We start from the raw sequence: 17,065 nt of genomic DNA, 5'->3' as shown, positions 1-17,065 counted from the left end.
ACAGGCAACTCTATCTCTTGAGTCATTCCACCAGCTCTCCAGACTTAGCTTTTCACAATTATTTCAGTGCAGTACCTTCACTTGTAATGTGGAAACCTTATCACACTATAGGCTATAGGCTCTTTATCCTCTTTTCTAATGTACTTGTATACTACACCTACTCATACTGAAAAACCCATCATACAGTGCTTTTTTTATTAAGACCATATAGCCTGTCTTAAAAACATAGTAACAGTCTATTATACTTACCATTCCTATTGTACTTTTATCATTCATGATGTCCCAACATTTCTTACATATGATTTATTTTCTGTTTAAAGAATAATTTTTTATTACTTTTAAGGTAATATGCCTCCTACTGGGTATGAATTCTGTTAGTTTTCCTTCCACCTGAAGTTATCCTTAATTCTCCATCAAAAATGTTTTTGCTTGGCATAGAAATCAGGTTGGAAGATCTCTTCCTCAGTACTTGGAAGTTATTGTTCTACTGCTGTCTGGATGTTATGGATTATGAATTGTTGTTCCCCAGTAGGTAATTTCTCATTTTTCTCTGGATGCTTTCCAGATGTTTTTGTCTGCATTTCAGCAACTTAAGACTTGTCTGGGTGTTGATTTCAGGGGGTTCACCGTGGATGGGGTCCAGTCATCTTTTTTGTTTGTGTTTCAGAAATCAGTAATTTCTTCAAATATTATTTTAACTATGCACTCTTTATTCTCTGCTCTTTAACTTCAATAACATAAATGTTAGATATTTTATTGTTGTCCAGCCCCCACCTGTGAGCTTTACTTCTTTTTCCTTCAATTATTTTTTTTCTCTGCTCAGATTAGAGATGCTTTTTATTGGTCTATCTTCAAGTTCACTGGTGCTTTTCTATATCATCTTCATTCTGCTGTTGAGTATGTGACTTTTATTTCGGTTAATTTCCATTTTGAAGTTTTTTAGTTTTTAGTTCTAAATGTTCCATTTGCTGCTTCTTTATATTTTCTGTGTTTCAATAATACTTTACATTAACGTTTGTAGCTGCTTCTTTGAACATAATAATTCTGCATTCAAGTGTTTGGTGTTAATTCCAATAGCTTGTATCACCTTCTTACTCATGTTTGTTGATTGTCTTATGAGTCGAGATTTTGTGATTCTTTGTGTGCAAAGTAATTTTGTTTATATCCTCGATGTTCTTCAAACAGTACATTATGAGACTCTGTATCTTATTTATATCCTGTCTGTAGGCTATAATTATAATGTCAGTATTCAAAGCGATTGCAGTGCTATTTCAGTCTCTTCCATATTTATAGTCCATTGATCAGTCTTGCACCTGGGAAGAGGTCCAATCTGGCATGCAAATTAGGATTAGATGCATGTATCCAAATGTTGGAGTTAGCACACAAGTTCATAAGCAACTTTAAAATATAATTTTCCTGCTTCTTTCTCCTATTACATCCTTCATACTTCCTGGTTTCCCAGGATTCCTTTATCATTTCTCCAGCCAAATATCATCCCCTTTCATGATTGTGCCATATCAATTTGGAAAAGGATAGAGAGCAGGGTTTGGCTCTGCCTTCTTGTAGTCACAGATCCACTGAACTGAGAAAAACATTCCCCTCACTTAGAGTTAGCCCTTGCAGATTTACCTTTTCTTATCTATATTTGCCATCTCGTCTCTACCATGAGACTTCCAGTACGGGGGCACAAAGAACAGAGAAAAACATCTGATTGCTCTTTACTGCCTTCTGTCAAACCCAAAACAGAGAGTTTCTCCTTAATCTTACTCCATTTGATTGCAAAGCTCACTCAAAAGCATTGGATGGTTTTGAGTTCAGGCAAAGGGGTACTCAGAGAAAAATGGCAAAGTCACCAGCAGTTCAGTGATACTTTGGATTCTGGTGCTCCAACTGCTAATATTTACTTTTCTTAGTTCTTCTGGTTTAATAATTGAGATCATGGGAAGTAAAGAGTTGTATGTGTGTTTGCTCAGTTATATTTGGAAACCAGAGATTCTGTTGATGAGCTGCAGATATCTTTATAAATTCTGGAAAAAATTGTGCTGGGGATTGACTCCAGCTCCTTCCATGAGCTAAATATGCTCTACCACAGAGCTAACCTCTGGAAATTCTCATTTTAGAAATTCTCCTTTAGATATAAACTGAGGCAAGGGAGAGAAGACACTTTTGTTGATGTAAGAAAAAGCTGTTATAAAATGTTTCCAGGGATAAAGTTGCAAGAAACTTTTGTCTGTGTAACTGTGTAAGAAAAGTTAATGATCTAAAAACTGTCTGAAGATAAGATTAGATGTACCATGTAAATTCTTGCTCTTCTTTCTAGATAAAAGGAATATCTCAAAAGATACATCATACAGAAATATACGATATGCTGACTGTTTTTGACCTGCTAGAAAATCTCCATACATTTTCAGGCTCACTGAGTGGAGGAGTGAAGCGCAAACTCTCCATCATTATAGCACTGATAGGGGGCTCCAAGGTATTAAAGTAGAATGAGAAAGGAGGGGCCACAAGCACACAGAGTAGGAGGTGAAAGGGGGACTGAACAATAAGTGTTCTTACCATGTAGTCTATAAAACTCAGCTGTCTAAGCTGTGAGAGTTGATATAATCTAAAAGGAAACCTGCCAGTGATAATGAAGAGGGATTCACATCATTGACCCAGCTTTTATAACATGACTTGTATTATTATTTTCCTAGATTTCACCTCTATATTACTCTAGGCTCTATCTTACCTTAACTATGTTCCCCTCAAATCGTAAGTAATCCCACAAGTAGCACTGTATCATTTATCAATGGTCATAGAATTGTTTTTCTGCTTTTAGGTAGTGATACTGGATGAACCATCATCTGGCATGGACCCAGTCTCAAGGAGAGTCACCTGGGAACTTCTTCAGCATTATAAAAAGAATCGTGCCATCTTACTGACAACCCACTACATGGATGAAGCTGACATCTTGGGTGACCGCGTTGCCATCATGGTCAGGGGCACCCTGCAGTGCTGTGGCTCTTCAGTCTTCCTGAAACAAATATATGGTCTCTCTCCATTTGATTATTATTAGGATACTGATGCCTTAATAATATTCTTTTAATATTATTTTCATTATAGTTTGTCTAAATGCCTAAAACTTCAGTGATCTTCCTCTGTCCTACAAAATAGGTCTCAACTATTATAATTGGTTTTTAAGGTCCTTTGCATTCTGGATTTTCCTTATATATACTTATCACTTGTTCTTCAACACATTACTTCAGATTCCATAAATATTTGAATCAACAGCAAAGGTCATGCTTATTTGTCCCATTTTGTACTACTACTGACAGTTTTGTATCTGAAATGCAGTTGTGCCTCCAAATAGATTTATTTGAATGAGAAGTAGAGGAATCAGACATTTCTGATCCTAGTTTCTCTAGTGCCAAACCAAATCCTCACTATAATGAGATAACTGCAAATGGTAATTGACAGTAAGAATGATGTGTAGAATAAAAGAATCATGTAAGTGGAATAAAGCAGTCTTTGATAAATACACAGCTTTGATAGGAGATAAAATTGATATGTCAAATGGTAAGCTGTGTAGGGCTGAAATTATAGTAATAACATCCCCAAATTAGAGAATGTAAGTGTAATTGACAACAAGATTAATTATTTCAACAATTAATTTATTCAGTTTTAGAGTTCATTCAACTTATAAATATTTCTTTTTATACTGGCTACCATGCTGTCTACTCAGTATATCTTATATAGGATTCAAAACAACAACCTTACTTTATAGAATACAAAATTGTGGCCAGGTATATTAAAAAAAACTTTTCTAACATAAATTTACATATCCATTTGGTTGTACAAAGTTTATGATCACAGGTTATATAAATTTTGATGAGGACAAAAAATTTATGTACTGTTTTCACTACTGTTCCCAGGGCCCAGATTAGTATCTAACATATAATAATAGCAACAATAATAGCAAAATTCGTATTTACCAATATTTCAGTTTCAAAAATAAATAGCCAAATAATGGAGGAGGAGGGGGTCTTCCTTCATATAGCTCCTATATCTGGTTATTTATACTAAATCATTATGATTCACTAAGAAAATTATTGAAATTAAGCAAAAGCTGTTGTTTATTCAGTGTCTTGGCTTTTAGGGCAGATTTTGAAAGTTTGTGAGCTTCCTTATAGTCATTATTAATGTCTTGTGACATACCTATACTATGTATTCTTGTAGACCTATATGACCTTAACCACAGAGAGCCAAATTTGATCTTAAGAGTATTTAAAAGTACATAATTTCTTCAGTTGATCATCTGAATGGTTTGTCTTAGGTGCTGGATATCACATAGTCATGGAGAGGGAGCCACACTGTGATGTTGAAAAGATCTCTGCAATGATTAAGTCTCAGGTTCCAAGTGCCACATTGGAGAAAAACATTGGAGGTGAATTATCATTTATCCTACCCAAAAAGTATACACAAAGGTATGGATCCAGATAGTTCTAGATGAATGGTTTTTTGTGTGACCAGAAATCATTTTTAATTTCCTAGGCTTAGCAACCTTAGTGAGTTATGTTTTTCTAACAAACCAAGTATTCACTTATAGCAACGATTTGCCAAGTAGAGTTAGAAAATTCAAAGCTGAAGATTTCTCTCACAGAGCAGAGGATTGCCTCATAATTTAGAATTTTATACAAGGCTTATATGATATTTTTCTTTCAATTTGTTAGTTTTCCAGAGGAAATGTATAACCTAGTGGCTATAAGAGATAGTTAATGGCAGGATGTTTCCAGTGTACAAATTTTCTACATAATATCCAGAGAAATTTTAAGATAATGAAAGTAAAAGGCAGTTTGTATAGCAACTCTTGGAGCAGATGTAACACAGAAAAAAACAGGAGTTTGGCTTAGCCATTAGCCAAATTAGTTGGAAGAGACACACAAAGATAATTCTACCTGGGTTTACCATCCTAGCTAAGAGAAATGGAAAGTAAGAGTGCACATCACTGACTTTCAGGAAGTGTGTCATTTTTGTGTTCTTTCCTGAAGTTATTACTACTATTATGTCCCATAGATGCAAGTCAGCTTCCTTACACAAGAATAATTTTAAACTAACCATTGGACAACAAAAAAAAAAACCAACCAACCAGAATAAGATAGCCATAACCCTTTAAATCATAAAATAGTTTGTTATTGTTGGAAAAGAATAAAATAACAAGAACTTCTTGGTTATTTTCAAGACCTTGATAACTGAGATTAATTGTTCATTGGCTTTGTGCCAGGCATAGTTCTCAGTACTTACATGTATGTATTTACGAGAAAACCATAGGAAGAGATTTCAAATTAGTACTTATGACTTCATATACTGATATTGTCAGCCATATAATGTGACTAACAAGTGAATTTGGAATTTTTAAAATAAGATTCAAAGCTGATTCTTTGAGATCAGTGCATTCAATAAAACTTTAGTCAAACTGATCGTGAAGAAAAAGAAATTATACAAATTACCTATATTTGGAATGAGTGAGGTGATATCCTTACCTATGCTACCATTAGTATATTAATAAAAGGATATTACTAAAAAAAATTATTAATGCCAATAAAATTAATATCTTAGATAAAATTGACCAATACTTCCTTAAATGGCCAGGGATGTAGCTCAGTGGTAAGGAACTTGCCCAGAATGTGCTGGGTTTGATTCCCAGCACCACACCAAAAACAAAAAAAGAAACTTCCTTGAAAGACAAAAGTTATAGAAACTGACTCAATAAGAAGTACTTACCTTGAAAAGTCCTTTGTTTACAAATAAAAATTTTATTTTCCAAATTGATTTTTAAAAATCATTATAATGCATCCACCTATAATCATAGCTACTTGGGAGGCTGAGATCAGGAGGACCACAGTTCAAGGCTAACCTGGGCAAATATTTCGTGAGACTCCATCTCAAAAATAACCAGAGAAAAATGGGCTGGAGGTGTAGCTCAAGAGGTGCTGCCTGATTTGCAAGCACAAAGCCCTAAGTTCAAACCCCAGTCCCACAAAAATTAGATAGATAGATGATAGATAGATAAAAATAAATATGGGGGTAATTGGATTTGAACTTAGGACCTTGCATTTGCAGGATTTCTACCACTTCAGCCCTTTTTTGCTTTTAATTATTTTTCAGTTAAGGTCTTACATTTATGTCCAGGCAATCCTGGATGGCAGTTCTCCTATTTACACATCCTGCATAGCTCGAAGGCAGGAATGCACAACAATCCAGCTTTTATTGGTTGAGATGGGGTCTCATGCACTTTTTGCCTGGGCTGGCCTGAAACTGCCTCCTCCCACCCTCTACCTAGCTAAGATCACAGGTATGAGCCACTGTGCCTGGTTCTTTAAAAAAGATTATAAATCTTCCCATGAACTGCACACAGTAGCCTACATCTGTAGTATTAGGCTAAGGTAGAAGGATCCCTTGAGCCCAGGAGATCAAGGTCAGCTTGGGAAATGTCCCAAGAACCTGCGCCCCACAAAAAAAATCTTCACACAGAGGGTGCTCCAGAGACACATGTCTTAATTGATGAAGTCTAACAAACATGTACAGAAGAAAACAGTATCAACTATACACAAATATTTCTAGAAAAAATCTAAGCAAGGGAACATTTCCTAACACGTTTTATTTTTTTTTTTAATTACTGTGCATGTATTCCACAGCTCAGATGATGCGGAGCTCTCAGTCAGTCGTGAATTATCATCAGTTGTGTTTATTTTTTAATTCGTTTATTCATATTTGCATACATTGTTTGGGTCATTTCTCCTCCCTCCCCCCACCTCCAACTCTCACCCCACCCCCACCCCTTCCCCACCCCCCCTCGCTTCCAAGCAGAACCTTTTCTGCCCTTATCTCTAATTTTGTTGAAGAGAAAGTATAAGCAATAATAAGAAAGAAAAGGCAGGGTTTTTTTAATTCATATGTGCATACAATGCTTGAGTCATTTCTCCCCCCTCCCCACACCCCTTCCCTTACCACCTATCCCACCCCCTCCCTGTCCCCCCACCCCCTCAATACCCGGCGAAAACTATTTTGCCCTTATCTCTAATTTTGTTGAAGAGAGAGTATAAGCAATAATAGGAAGGAACAAGAGTTTTTGCTAGTTTAGATAAGGATAGCTATATAGGGAGTTTACTCACATTGCTTTCCTGTAGATGTGTGTTACATTCTAAATTAATTCTTCTCAAACTAACCTTTTCTCTAGTTCCTGATCTCCTCTCCTATTGGCTTCTGTTACTTTAAAGTATCTGCATTAGTTTCTGCATTGAGGACAACAAATGCTATCTAGTTTTTTTGGGTGCCTTACCTATCCTCATACCTCTCTTGTGTGCTCTTGCTTTATCATGTAATCAAAGTCTGATCACCTTGTTGTGTTTGCCCTTGATCTAATGTCTGCATATGAGGGAGAACACACGATTTTTGGTCTTTTGGGCCAGGCTAACCTCACTGAGAATGCTGTTCTCCAATTCCATCCATTTACCAGCAAATGATAACATTTCGTTCTCCTTCATGGCTGCATAAAATTCCATTGTGTATAGATACCACATTTTCTTGATCCATTCATCAGTAGTGGGGCATCTTGGCTGTTTCCATAACTTGGCTATTGTGAATAGTGCCGCAATAAACATGGGTGTGCAGGTGCCTCTGGAGTAACCTATGTCACAGTCTTTTGGGTATATCCCAAGAGTGGTATTGCTGGATCATATGGTAGATCAATGTCTAGCTTTTTAAGTAGCCTCCAAATTTTTTTCCAGAGTGGTTGTACTAGTTTACATTCCCACCAGCAGTGTAAGAGGGTTCCTTTTTACCCCGCATCCTCGCCAACACCTGTTTTTGGTGGTGTTGCTAATGATGGCTATTCTAACAGGGGTGAGGTGGAATCTTAGTGTGGTTTTAATTTGCATTTCCTTTATTGCTAGAGATGGTGAGCATTTTTTCATGTGTTTTTTGGCCATTTGAATTTCTTCTTTTGAGAAAGTTCTGTTTAGTTCACTCGCCCATTTCCTTATTGCCGAACCCTGTTCTTAAATATCATCAGCCTGAGCTTCTCTGTTCTTTAGGTGGGGACAAGGCTGGGTGGAGAAGTGGGCAAATCCCTCTCTCTGCACCCCAGTGTTCCTGCCCAATTACTGTGGCTACAGCAACGAAATGGGTGCCAGCCATCAGAGAGATTAATGGTTTGAATACTTCTGTCACTGTCCGGGAAATCCCAGCAGACCCCAGGGCCCAGAATCATCCCTACTGACATCTAAGTGCAGCCTCAGTCTACAAGGCTCCAGAAAGGACTGAGCCTTCAGACCGTAGGACCCTAGGATATGTCTGTGATCAGAAGAGCCGGCTTCCTCTGAACACTTCACTGCCTCCAGTACTACAACCCCACATTTAAGTGACTAAACTTCGGGATCCCCTGAATTGAAGGAACTGATGACTAGAGTTGTTTAGCTGGTTCAACTTCTCACAGTGATTAAGTGGCAGAAATGTAACTTCTGTCCTTAACCTCTGGTCCTTGCTCCTTCTATATCATCCACATGTAAAACAGACCCTCCTGTATTCTGTCATGGCCCACCAATGGGAAGACAGTGGGGCAGCTGTCCTTCACTAACTAGGCATGCATGCATGTGTGCAAGGGTGATGTGCCACAGACTGACCACCATGGGAACAAGATGGCAAGACCTTTGTTCTCCCCAGAGTGTACACATGGTGGGGGACCAGCAGGCAATGCATAAAGAGAAACAAACAGGGTCACTCTATGCCTCTTCCTATTACTTCATAATTTGTTAAGCTGATGGATATTTTAAGGAATATTCCTTGTGATAAAGAAATCTGAATTTCAATAATTCCTCCTGTTTCAATCTGGTTTCTTTTTTCTTCTGTTAAATTAATGCAAATTTAAAGGCTCTAGTTGTATTTACAAAATATATATATAACGAGCCTAGATTCCATATGGCTGGCACCTTCCTCACAAAGAAAAAGGATACACTGGCTAATGAGAGGAGAGACAAACTCAGGAATATAGGCCTAAGTCGTGATGCTCACGTGATCTAAAACCATCTGTTCCAAGGGCACAGGGCAGCTGGGCTAAGAAGCAACACTCCCTGGAGAGAGAAAGCTATTCAGAACCTTTCCATCTGCAGAGAGGAGGGTCTGAGTTGGTGGCTTTGAAACCAATCTGCCCATACTTCAAAGGGCTCCACGCTGTGGGATCCACCAGGTGGACTTTGAAGTCATCACCCAGAAATTTCTTTGTGAAAACTTACTTTATAGCTTTGCTTTAAAATCTTGTTATATTCAATTTCACTGTTTAATGTAAGTTCAAGCCCTCTCCACAAAAAGTCCTCTGTGTGGAGGCCAGGCTGCAAACCCCACAGGTACAGATCAGCTGACCAGGACAACACCCACATCAGCCTCCTCATGGACAGCTGGGGAGAGGCAAAGAGAAGGATCTCTGAGCCTTAAGGAAGCTGCTATACGAACTGCTACCAAAATGCAGAGTTCAGTGGATTTATGCCTCTTTCACTGGACTTTCCTCTTTCGGCTGGGCTGGGAAAAGTGTGACACTGGGCAATTATCAAATGCCAAGTGTTTGTAAAACCAGCAACAACAGCTACATCACCAAAACAACAACAGCTACCAACTTCCAGCCATTGCCACACAGCTGGCTAACCTCTCTATGGACCTTATTTTATGTCAGCTTCTCAACACCCCAGGGCAGTGGGCCTCATTTGCTCAGAATGCTTAGGGATAAGGCCAAGGTCACAAATGGCTACTAACGGCAGAGCCAGGGTTTGCAAGAATAACTGGCTGACTCCAAAGGCCAGGCACTTAGTCATGTGACCACATAGGTTCCCTGCCTGGTACCAATGTGGGAGCAAGTGGATGAAGTCAGGTGACTGCTCACTGATGGCTGGGAACTGGAACTTGCCCAGAAGTGCCTTAAGGCCACTACACATGTTAGAATATGTTTTAAGCATTAGTGGGTGAGATATTAGTCCAGTCTACTTAGAAAGGGGAAAGTCCGATCACTAACTTCTGGGCCTGCACCTGACTCAAGTCACCCTTTGTCCTTAAGCCCCACTTGTAATGTGGCCATCAATTCCCCGACTGACAAGCGTGTTGACAAACACGACACGGTGGTTATGAACTGGTGTTTCATGACTGTCCAGTGTTCACAGAAATTTTAAAATCAAGATGACTGCATTCATCTTTATGTCTCAGATCCTACTGCATTTGCGTATGAGAAGCTTGGATGTTTTGATGGCAAGGCCGCACTGGGTGCTTTAAGTCAGTCCTAAGAGGAAGCAGCAGTCTCTCTACTGCCACAGAGTTCAATCCACACCTAGCAATGGCTAGCAGTCATATAAAGTTAGGATTTGAAACCCTCCAGCCTGCACACACTGTTAGCTGTAATAATCCCCACTAGCTACTGTTACCATATATGAGGCATTTTATATACTCATATTACCCTGCTTGGCCCAAAAAGGCTTTTTTATCCTGCATTGAAGGGTTACTTGACTAGTTGGTTCTTCTTTTTATTCATTCATTTATTCAAAAAGCATTTTTTTATTGAAAACATTTATCCATTATGCAGGCATGACTGCTAAATGCTAGGGATAGAGCAACAGACAAGACAGACAGAGTTCCTGTTCTCATGGAATTTATAATCTGGCCACAAAGCCAACCATGCCATAAGGGGTGGTTTTTGATGATGGCTATTCTAACAGTGGTGAGGTGGAATATTAGTGTGGTTTTGATTTGCATTTCCTTTATGGCCAGAGACAGTGAGCATTTTTTCATGTGTTTTTTGGCCATTTGAATTTCTTCTTTTGAGAAAGTTGTATTTAGTTCAGTTGCCCATTTCTTTATTGATTCATTGATTTTGGGAGAGTTTAGTTTTTTGATTTCCCTATATATTCTGGTTATTAGTTCTTTGACTGATGTATAGCTGGCAAATATTTTCTCCCACTCTGTGGGTGGTCTCTTTAATTTAGAGACCATTTCTTTTGTTCTGTAGAAGCTTTTTAATTTTATGAAGTGCCATTTGTCCATCCTTTCTCTTTAGTTGCTGAGTTGCTGGGGTTCTATTGAAGATGTATATGCCAATGCCTATTACTTCCAGAGTGTTTCCTGCCTTTACCTATACTAATTTCAGAGTTTTGGGTCTGATATTAAGGTACTTGATCCACTTTGAGTTGATACTAGTACAGGGTGATAAACATGGATCTAGTTTCAGTTTTTTGCAGATGGATAACCACTTTTCCCAACAACATTTGTTGAAGAGGCTGTCTTTTCTCCATTGTATATGTCATATATAGCCTTTATAATGTTGAGGTATTTTCCTTCTATTTCTAGTTTTCTTAGAGCTTTCATCATGAAGTGGTGTTGGATCTTGTCAAAGGCTTTTTCTGCATCAGTTGAGATGATCAAATGGTTTTTTTCTTTGCTTCTATGAATATGCTGTATTACATTTATAGATTTACATATGTTGAAACACCCCACATCCCTGGAATGAAGCCAACTTGGTAGTGGTGAATGATCTTTCTGATGTATTGTTGGATTCGGTTTGCCATTATTTTGTTTGATTCCCAACACGTTTTATAAGGCCAATATTGCTCTGATAACCAAAATTAGTCAATGACATAACAAAAAAGTCTTACCTTATACAGTAATCTTTTTTTTTCAGTTTTCACCACTTTTATTCAGTATTGTAGTGGAAATTATAACCAATGCAACAAGACAAGAAAAAAACACATCCGAATTAGGAAAAAAAATCATTTTGTCTTCGTTCACTGCTAACAATCACGTACATAGGAAATCCTATGGAATTTACAAAGGAGTTATTAGAATTAATGAGTGTAGTAAAATTGTAGGGTGTTTATTCAGTATTTATTGTTATTTATGTATATTAATTGTACAAAGGGGTTTCATTGTGATATTTCTTTACAATTCGATCAAATTCACCCTACTACCCTTCCTTTTAAACAGTTTTAATGGTTTCATTATTTTAATTTCATACATGGTATGAACTACTTTGATCATATTCATTCCCCTTTCACACTTTCCTTTCACCCTCCCAACTCCTGCTGACTCCCATCCCAAAACAGTTACCCTGTTTTACACTTGTGTCATTTTTTTCTTTCCTTTAGGTCTAAATTCTCCATATGAGACAGAACATGATACTTGCCTTTCTCATTCTGGCTTCTTTTGCTTAACATGATGACTTCCAGTTCCATCTATTTTCCTATATGCACCATAAATTCAATCTTTCTTATGGCTGAATAATACTCTACATTATACCATATTTTCTTTATCCACTCAATACTCAGTGGACACCTATGTTGATTCCATAATTCAGCTATTGTGAATAATGCTGCTATAAACAAGGGAGTGCAGATAACTGTTGTATGCTGACCCTTATTCCTTCAGATATACGCCCAGCAGTGCATCTTCAAAATGAGATGAAATGAGAGAAAAATGGGCTAGAGGTATAGACTAAGAGGTAGAGTACCTGCTTTGCAAGTACAAAGCCCTGAGATCAAAATCTACAACACAAAAATGAATGAATGGATTAATCAATCAATCAATAAAAGAATAAATTCGGGCCTTGCATTTTCAGGAGTTCTACCACTTGAGCCACAACCCTTTTTGCTTTTAGTTATTTTTCCAATATGCCCAGGCAGTCCTAGACTACAATCCTCTTATTTACATATCCCACATAGCTAGAGTTACCAGTCATGATAGCTCTGTTTTTAGTTTTTGCTGAACATGCATTCTGATTTCCATAGTGGCTGCACTAATTTACATTCCCACCAACAGTGAATTAGGGTCCCTTTTCCAACATCCTTTCCAGTATTTGTTGCTTGTTTTTCAAGATAGCCATTCTGATTGGGATGATATGGAACCTTGGTGTCATTTTGATTTTTCATTTCCTTTATCGCTAAGGAGGTTGAACATTTCTTTGAGTATTTTCTGCCATTTGTACTTCTGTTGAGAACTGTCTGATCAGTTCATTTGCCCATTTATTAATTGGATTGTTTTGTTCTTTGTCCTTTTGGTATTTAATTTTGAAGCTCTTTAGGTATTCTGAGTATGAATCCTTTATCCAGTAAATACCTGACAAAGATTTTTTCCCATTCTGTAGGTTATCTCTTTGATTCTGGTAATCATTTGTTTGCCACACAGAAGCTTTTCTTGCTCTTACTTCCTGAGCAATTAGACTCCTCTTCAAAAAGGATATAGTTATGCCTACACCTATCAGGGTCTCCCTATGTTTTCTTCTAGCAGCTTCAAAGTTTCAGGCCTTGCATTTAGTTCCTTGTTTTGTTTTGAATTGATTTTTTTTGTACAGGTGAGAATAAGGGTCTAACTTCAGTCTTCTGCGTGTAAATATCCAGTTTTCCCAACACCATTTGTTGAAGAAACTGTCTTTTTTCCTTCATGTGTTTTGGCACTTTTGTGAAACATCAGATGGCTGTACTTGTATGTGCTTATTTGTGTATCTTCTATTCCATTGGTCTGCATGTCTGTTTTTGCTAGGACCATGCAGTTTCTGTTACCGTAGTATAATTTGAAGTCAGGTATTGTGATACCTCCAGCATTGCTGTTTTTGCTCAGGATTGCATTGGCTATCAAAGGGGTTTTGTGCTTCCATATGAATTTCAATTTCTGTGAGGAGCAACATTGGAATTTTGATGGGAATTGCTTTGAATCTGTAGATAGTTTTTGATAGTGTAGCCATTTTCAGAATATTAATTCTGCCAATCCATGAACATAGGCCTTTCCATATTCTAGTGTGCTCTTCAATTTCTTGGGGGGCCATTATTCCCCCCTGCCCTGACCCCTCCCTCTCCCCCACTCCCCCTCACTTCCAGGCAGAACCTGTTCTGCCATTTTCTCCAATTTTGTTGAAGGGAAGACATAAGCAATAATACGAAAAACAAAGCATTTTTGCTAGTTGAAATAAGGATAGCTATACAGAGAGATTCCTAGCACTCCTTCCATGCACAAGTGTATCACAACTACAACCTAAATTGATTCATCTCTACCTGACCTTTTCACTAGTTCCTGATCACCTTCCCATATTGACCTCAATTGCTTTAAGATTACTGTATTAGCTCCACTACAAGCAGAGACATAAAACACTTTCAAGTTTTGGGTTTCCTACCTATCCACATACCTCCCATATGTGCTCTCCACTTAGTGTATGACCCAAGTCCAACAACATTGCTGCATTTTTTTCTCTTTTAAAAAAATTTTTTATTATTCATTTATTCATACTGCATACATTGTTTGGGTCATTTCTCCCACTGCCCCCCCCCAACCCTCTACCCCCTCCCTCCCTCACTTCCAGGCAGAATCTGTTCTACCCTTATCTCTAATTTTGTTGAAGAAAAGACATAAGCATAACAAGGAAGACAAAGCCTGTTTGCTAGTTGAGTTAAAGATAGCTATACAGAAAGATTCCTAGCATTACTTTCATGTACAAATGTGTTACAACCCAAGTTGATTCATCTCTAACTGATCTTTACACTGGTTCCTGATCCCCTTCTCATGTTGACCACTGTCGCTTTAAGGTTTCTGTATTAGTTCTTTTGGAGAGGGGACATCAAATGCTTTCATGTTTTGGGTTTCCTACCTATTCCCATATCTCCCGTATGTGCCCTCCCCTTGGCATGTGATCCACATCCAACCACATTGCCACATTTGCCCTAAATCTAAAGTCTGCATATAAAGGAGAACATATGATTTTTGGTCTTCTGAGCCTGGCTACCCTTGCTCAGAATAATGTTCTCCAGTTCCATCCATTTACTTACAAATGATAAGATTTCATTCTTCTTCATGGCTGAGTAAAATTCTGTTGTGTATAAATACCACATTTTCTTGATCCATTCACAGTAGTGGGGCATCTTGGTTGTTTCCATAACAGGACTATTGTGAATAGCACTGCAATAAGCATGGGTGTGCAGGTGTCTGTGGAGTAACCTGTGTTGCATTCCTTTGGGTATATCCCCAGGAGTGGGATTGCTGGATCATATGGCAGATTTATGTTTAGATTTTTAAGAAGGCTCAAAATTTTTTTCCAGAGTGGTTGCACCAGAACATTGCTGCATTTGCCCTAGATCTAAAGTCCATATATGAGGAAGAACATATGATTTTTGGTCTTCTGAGCCTGGCTAGCCTCACTCAGAATGATGTTCTCCAGTTCCATCCATTTACTTGAGAATAATGAGATTTCATTCTTCTTCATGGCTGAGTAAAACTCCATTATGTATAAGTACCACATTTTCTTAATCCAATCGTCAGTAGTGGGACATCTTGGCTGTTTCCATAACTTGGCTATTGTGAATAGCGCTGCAATAAACATTAGTGTGCAGGGACCTCTGGAGTAACTTGAGTCACATTCCTTTGGGTTTATCCCTAGGACTGGGATTGCTGGATCATATGGCAGATATATGTTTAGATTTTTAAGAAGCCTCCATATTGTTTTCCAGAGTGGTTTCACTAGCTTGCATTCCCACCAGCAGTGGGTTTGTAGTTCTCCTTGTAGAGGTCATTCATATCCTTTGTTAAGTATACTCCTAGGTATTTGATTTTTTTGAGGCTATTGTAAATGGAATTGTTTCCATATATTCTTTCTCAGTTTCTTCGTTGTTGGTGTATAGAAATGTTAATTATTTAAGTTGATTTTGTATCCTGCCACCTTGCTGTAGCTATTTATGGTGTCTAGGAGTTTTTGGGTAGAGTTTTTTGGGTCTTTAAGGTATAGAATCATATCGCCTGCAAACAGAGATATTTTGACAGTTTCTTTACCTATTTGTATTCCTTTTATTTATTCTTCTTGCCTAATTGCTCTGACTAGAAATTCCAGGGCTAAGTTGAATAGGAGTGGGACTAGTGAGCACCCATGTCTCCTTCATGATTATAGGGGAAATGGTTTCAGTTTTTCTCCATTAAGTATGATGTTGGCTATAGGTTTGTCATAGGTAGTTTTTACAATGTTGAAGTACTTTCCTTCTATTCCTAGTTTTCTTAGGGCTTTCATGAAGTGGTGTTGAATCTTCTCAAAGGCTTTTTCTCCATCTATTCAGATGATCAAGTGGTTTTTGTCTTTGCTTCTATGAATGTGCTGTATTACATTTACAGATTTGCCTATGTTGAACCACCCCTGCATTCCTAAGATGTAGCCGACTTGATTGTGGTGAATGATCTTTTTGATCTGTTGTTGGATTCAGTTTGCCATTATTTTATTGAGGATTTTTGCACGATGTTCATTAAGGAGATTGGCCTATAGTTCTCCTTTTTGGAGGTGTCTTTTTCTGGTTTTGGGATGAATGTAATATGGCTTCATACAATGAGTTAGGCAGGGTTCCTTCCCTTTCTATTTTGTGGAAAAGTTTAAGGAGAGTTGGTATTAGCTCTATTTAAAGGTCTGATAGAATTCACCAGAGTTTCTGTCAGGTCCTGGACTTTTGCATCGTGTTTGTTTTTATCTCCTCTTTTGCATTTCTGATTTTACTGATTTGGGTTTTTTTCTATCCTCATTTTAGTCAAGTTTTCAAGGAGTCTGTGAATCTTATTTTTTCAAAGAACCAGCTTTTTGTTTCATTGATTCTTTGTATGTTTTTTTTTTATTGTTTGTTTCTACTTCATTAATTTTGGCCCTTATTTTTATTATTTCTCTCCTACTGCTTGTTTTGGGATTTGCTCGTTCTTGTTTTTCTAGGAGTTTGAGATGTAGCATTAGGACATTGATTTGAGATCTTTCTGTCCTCTTACTATATGCACTCATGGCTATAAGCTCTCCTCTCAGGGCTGCCTTTGCTGTGTCCCATAGGTTCTGGTAGGTCATGTTTTCATTTTCATTAACTTCCCGGAACCTTTTAATTTTCTCTTTTATTTCATCAATGACCCATTGATCATTGTGCAATGTGTCGTTCAGCTTCCAATTGTTTGCATGTTTTTTACTGTTGTTTTTGTTGTTGAGTTCTAATTTTAATGCATTGTGATCAGTAGAATGCATGATATTATTTCTATTTTCTTATATTTGCTGACT

The 17,065-nt window shown here is 37.7% G+C and overlaps 1 protein-coding gene across 1 annotated transcript in view; it reads left to right on the top strand.

Moving 5' to 3' along the window:
* The window catches only part of LOC109675442 (phospholipid-transporting ATPase ABCA3-like), a 147,176-nt gene that overhangs the window by 46,795 nt on the left and 83,316 nt on the right, over positions 1-17,065 (top strand). The window contains exons 6-8 of the mRNA XM_074059960.1: positions 2,321-2,476; positions 2,822-3,032; positions 4,316-4,466. Coding sequence (XP_073916061.1) covers positions 2,321-2,476; positions 2,822-3,032; positions 4,316-4,466 — 518 coding nt within the window. The remainder of the gene's footprint in view (positions 1-2,320; positions 2,477-2,821; positions 3,033-4,315; positions 4,467-17,065) is intronic.

This window comes from Castor canadensis, chromosome 17, assembly GCF_047511655.1.
Source record: "Castor canadensis chromosome 17, mCasCan1.hap1v2, whole genome shotgun sequence".
Lineage (NCBI taxonomy): Eukaryota > Metazoa > Chordata > Mammalia > Rodentia > Castoridae > Castor > Castor canadensis.
Note: the sequence above shows the minus strand (reverse complement) of the source record. Positions and strands in the feature narration are given on the sequence as shown.